The following is a 5,737-nucleotide window of genomic DNA, read 5'->3' as shown; positions in this document are numbered from 1 at the left end:
GGGTGGTGCGACAAGTCTACAGAGATAGACATTCTGTCTTCTACTAGCCTAGGTCCCCATAGAACCGCCAAGAGATTCAACAAAGAGCCAACACAGAAGTCCAATCTGCCACCCCCCATCTCTCCCTTTCCCACGAAGCTTGTCTCATTGGGTTCATACCACTCTTCCAATACTTATTTGCCTTTGCATCAATGCCATATGTCTACCTCAATATCCTCTGCATAAATCATAGGTGTTTTGAGTACAGAAATCATTCTTGTTTTGGTGCCATCGAAAGCAAGGAGGCTGGATTATTGAACTGTCTTGTGGGTGATCACACAATACAATATACAGATGATATATTATAGAATTGTACACCTGATCACTTCTTGGCCTTGTGGCTAAGATCAAGGGTATAGAATCATATACCTGAAACCTATGAAGTTTTATTAATATCCCTCCAATAAATGTATTAAGAAAAGATCTAATGGCACCATGAGATCTTTGAAGACATGAACTATATCTTTTTTTACTTTTTTGGTGACAGCCAAATACTTCAGCTGAGTACCAATTACATTGTATATTCTTAGGAGAGATTTGTTGAATGAATTAAGAGGAACATGAACTTCCCAGAGCAGAAACGCCTCTGTTTGCTAGCCTACCCCATTCTCTTCTGTCTGTGGCATTTAGTTCTGCTATTTTGTTTATTCCTCTGTAAAGAAGAATGATTTTTATCTCGAAGTGTATTAGAAAAATGAAATACTTTGAAATGCTCTGCATAGTTCTTGACACTCGGAGAGCACTCCAGTATGATAGAATGTTAGATAATGTAACTCTCAGGAGTAGAGGATTAATGTTAGGGTGAAGATAAGGAGGGTAAAGGTAGATCCTTAACTCTTACTTTGAGGGGTGAGAGAAATTGAACCTTCATGCTCTGGCCTTTAATGTTTCTTCTTTTCCATCAAAAATACTTGATTGGTCAAATTTGTGGATGGAAACTGAAGGAGTTTCCCAAGGTCTGTAAGAGAGCATTGCAAAGCAGTGGTTTTAGCTTAGGGTTCCTATATGAGCTTCAGCCAGTCCATTAACTCTTAATGCACATCCAAAAAGCACATGTATGCATGTATATGCATTTTCCTATACAATGATTGCAAAGCTTTGATGAGATGTTCAAAGGAATTGGCTCAAGATAAAATTAAGAGCTTCTACCATTGGATAGTCTTAGGATAAGTTCTGCTTCTTCTTAAAATTCATTGGGGAGAATATTCTTCTATGAATTGGTGTCTAGAGAGATCTTTGCACCTAGGGTGATTAGCATACTTCATAAAACCAAAGAATTAACGATTAAAAAAAAAACCAGAGACCTGAGAAAGAAGATGAATACCTTATACCCAGAGGCACAAAATAGCAATATGCCCCATGAGACAAACAAGTGCCAGTAATTAAAACCTGGCACATGCCCGCTCAACACCTGAGCTTCAAATATATTAGAAAGAAATGTCAGAGCAATTAATAAGCTTCTACCTCCTGCCCACATTCATTAGGAGAAAAATAAACAGCAGTTTAGCAATTATCAAAATCAGAGCAGAGTTGTTGTCTGTTCTGCAAGAAATCCCAAGGAGAACATAATTCTTTTTTAATAGAATGTGCCACCGGCAGAAACAAGATAATAGAAGGGAAATTTTGTGGTGATTCAAGAGTATTGTTTCATGGGGCCAGCTACATACGTCTGATTTCCTAGACCTCAGGTTTCAAAAACTCCTAAAATACCACATTCACAGAAAGCAGCTTATGCAAAGATTAAGAGGAAAGATCATGGTATTTTTGAGAAAGGAAAAAGAAATCTGGTGAATTCCATCCATTGATGGGGAGAAGGGCGAGATATGTGGTTGGAATAGAAGGAACAGGACCATGCAAGTAGTGGGCGCTGTGTTTAGGAGTTCAGACTTTGTTCTAGTTAATGGAAAGTCACTGAGGGTTTTAAGCAAGGGGAGATGGGGTGACCTGACGTAATTTCTATTTTAAGACTATCAGCTTGAATAATGTGCAAACAGTGAATTAGTATGGGAAGACTAGAAGACGTTGATCTGGAGTAAGTGGTAACAGTGGAATTGGAGAGAAGAAGAGAGATTGAGACATATTTAAGAAATAGAAGTAACAGAATTTTATGATAGACTAGACACAAAGGAGAAGAAAAAGAAGGAATCAAGTACTACTCTGAGTTCCTAGAGCTTCTTCCAGCCTTGCAACTTCCCTTCGCTCGGATTCTCGGACTTTCCTCACAGCATGGCTCCCAAACGCCAGCCTTCGCTCCCATCTCAGACGAAGAAACCGAGACTGCCTCCTGCCCCCAAGCCGGAGAAGAAGTCAGTCTCTCAGGACTTGCCAAAAGGAGAAAAAGAACAGCAAGAAGCAATTGAACATATTGATGAAGTACAAAATGAAATAGACAGACTTAATGAGCAAGCCAGTGAGGAGATTTTGAAAGTAGAACAGAAATATAACAAACTCCGCCAACCATTTTTTCAGAAGAGGTCAGAATTGATCGCCAAAATCCCAAATTTTTGGGTAACAACATTTGTCAACCATCCACAAGTGTCTGCACTGCTTGGGGAAGAGGATGAAGAGGCGCTGCATTATTTGACAAGAGTTGAAGTGACAGAATTTGAAGATATTAAATCAGGTTACAGAATAGATTTTTATTTTGATGAAAATCCTTACTTTGAAAATAAAGTTCTCTCCAAAGAATTTCATCTGAATGAGAGTGGTGATCCATCTTCAAAGTCCACTGAAATCAAATGGAAATCTGGAAAGGATTTGACGAAACGTTCAAGTCAAACGCAGAATAAAGCCAGCAGAAAGAGACAGCATGAGGAACCAGAGAGCTTCTTTACCTGGTTTACTGACCATTCTGATGCAGGTGCTGATGAATTAGGAGAAGTCATCAAAGATGATATTTGGCCAAATCCATTACAGTACTACTTGGTTCCTGACATGGATGATGAAGAAGGGGAAGGAGAAGAAGATGATGATGATGATGATGAAGAAGAAGGGTTGGAAGATATTGATGAAGAAGGGGATGAGGATGAAGGAAGATGAAGGAGAAGATGACTAATGGAACACTGATGGATTCCAACCCCCTTTTTTAATTTTCTCCAGTCCCTGGGAGCAAGTTGCAGTCTTTTTTTTTTTTTTTTTTTTTTTCCCCTCTTGTGCTCAGTCGCCCTGTTTTTGAGGTCTCTTTTCTCTCTTTTACACACCATGGTTCTCACCTTATTTGGGGAAGGGGAATGTACCTTAAGCGAATACAGTGGGAAAAGAATCTCTGCCACTTTCTGTTCCAAATTCATTTTTATCCCTTCCTGTCTCAACAAAAACTTCATAAAATCAACACCACCGTGCTCTGTGGGAAAAAAGAAAAACCTTCTGCTCCCTTAGCTCTGCTGGAAGCTGGAGGGTGCTAGGCCCCTGTGTAGTAGTGCATAGAATTCTAGCTTTTTTCCTCCTTTCTCTGTATATTGGGCTCAGAGATTACACTGTGTCTCTATGTGAATATGGACAGTTAGTATTTACCAACATGTATCTGTCTACTTTCTCTTGTTTAAAAAAAGAAAAAAAAAAAACTAAAAAAATGGGGGGGGGGGGTTATAGAAGGTCAGCAAAGGGTGGGTTTGAGATGTTTGGGTGGGTTAAGTGGGCATTTTGACAACATGGCTTCTCCTTTGGCATGTTTAATTGTGATGTTTAACGGACATCCTTGCAGTTTAAGATGACACTTTTAAAATAAAATTCTCTCCTAATGATGACTTGAGCCCTGCCACTCGATGGGAGAATCAGCAGAACCTGTAGGATCTTATTCAGAATTGACATTGCTCTATTGTAATTTTGTTCCTGTTTATTTTTAAATTTTCTTTTTGTTTCACTGGAAAGGAAAGATGATGCTCAGTTTTAAACGTTCAAAGTGTACAAGTTGCTTTGTTACAATAAAACTAAATGTGTACACAAAGGGTTTGATGCTTTTCTCTCAGTACAGATTTCAAGTTTGACTTGTGTAACATATTGTCAAACTTGGTTAGCCTAACTCCATATTTTTTGATATGCACTTTGCAGGATGACCTCAGGGCTATGTAGACTGAGTAAAGGGATTTGAATCAATGTATTAATGTCTCCATAGCTGGGAAACATCATGAGTACAATTTACTATCAATTTTAAATCATTTGGGATACCAGATTGCTCAAAACTCAGTTCTGAGTATGTTGTACCCTTTATTTTGTATTTGAAATTGGCATTTAAAAAAATGGGTCTGTATTTACCTGGATAGAACAATAGTGCCTGCCACCACCATCAGACAGACCTGGTGCTCTACTGCCAAGTTACACAATGGGGCTATTGCTGGCGAGTCTCTATTGGCACTATAAAATGGCCGAGAAGACAGGCTCAGAGTAAGAAGCTCGTATTGGTGGTTAAGAAACTCAGGAGTACTTTTGTTTCTAAGTACCAGCTATTTAGTGTATTGTTCTCAAATAAGACCCTTCTGTGCGATTCTGGGCGAGATGTGGGACTGTGCTCCGTCTGCTCAATGCCACTGTGCAGAGAACAACATTTTGAGAAGCTACCTAATGCCTAAGCTTTTTAATGCTGTAAAATATAGTAGCTGAAATTAAATGCCCCTTAACTTTCTCAGAGATGGATTAATGGACAGCCTGGTCAGATTCAAAGTTCTTTGATGTATAAAACTTTATAAACGGAACTATCCCATCAATAGGCAAAGTGTAATGGAAACCTATCTAGATGGATAGTATGTAATTTCTGCACAGGTCTCTGTTTAGTAAATACATCACTGTATACTGGTCAGGAATCTTGCTCCAATAAAGGAACATAAAGATTTAAAAAAAAAAAAAAAAAAAAAAAAAGTACTACTCTTAGTATTCTTGTTCAAGTAACTGAGAAGATGGCGAGCCATTTACTGAGATTCAGTGATTTGCAGAAGGTACCAAGAACCCATTTGAATCTTGCCACATCTGTGTTACAGTCAAGTGGAAATGTCAGATAGGCAGATGGATCTACATGCCGGGTGTTCAGATGAGAGAAGGGCTGGAGGCATTAATTTGGTCTTCAGCACGTCAACGGAAGAACAAACGTCCAAACCTGTAAGAATTTTTATGAGTTTGTTTGAGCCAAACTGACGACAGTTGCCAGGAAGCAAAATCTCAACGGATTGAGAAAATGCTCCAGAGAAGAGCAGTTTTGCACCTTATTTTATGCATTACAATCAAAGGAGAAAGCATAAGGCGGTTGCAAGAAATGCACTGGTGGAGGGAGGCGGGAGAAAGCAGAGCGGGGGGGGGGGGGAATCTCTGGATAAAAAGAAGAGACACATACTTCTTTTACATAGGTGGGTACAGGATAGTTAACAGTCAACTATTAACAGGACAACAATAACAATGAGGGAATTTGTGGTCTCTGCTCTAGTTATGCTCTGTGGGTGGGGGTGGAGGGAGGAAATCCCTGACATTCCAAAGGTATTTATCGTAGATACAAAAAGACAATAAACAAGCTCAACGAAAGTAAAAATAAACCTTTGTTAGGGAAGATACCGACATAGGACATGGACCTGCTCTTAGCCAGAAAGTGTTCATTTCAGACCATCCTATGTGGTTACTATAGGTCTCCCACCATGCTGGCCTCCCCTGAGTGGTCAGGTTTAGTATGTGGCCCCTTTTCCCACCCACCAGCATTATGATGGTATTTAAATCC

General features: G+C 39.4%; 1 protein-coding gene across 1 annotated transcript; it reads left to right on the top strand.

Moving 5' to 3' along the window:
- Positions 1–2,239: 2,239 nt before the first annotated feature.
- LOC136391245 (protein SET-like) lies at positions 2,240–3,985 on the top strand. The gene is given in 2 exon segments (XM_066362789.1): positions 2,240–3,065; positions 3,067–3,985. Coding segments are annotated over 2 exon segments (828 nt in total). The 5' UTR covers positions 2,240–2,265; the 3' UTR covers positions 3,095–3,985.
- The last annotated feature ends 1,752 nt before the right edge of the window (positions 3,986–5,737 follow it).

This window comes from Saccopteryx leptura, chromosome 2 (genome assembly GCF_036850995.1).
Source record: "Saccopteryx leptura isolate mSacLep1 chromosome 2, mSacLep1_pri_phased_curated, whole genome shotgun sequence".
Taxonomy (NCBI): domain Eukaryota; kingdom Metazoa; phylum Chordata; class Mammalia; order Chiroptera; family Emballonuridae; genus Saccopteryx; species Saccopteryx leptura.
Note: the sequence above shows the minus strand (reverse complement) of the source record. Positions and strands in the feature narration are given on the sequence as shown.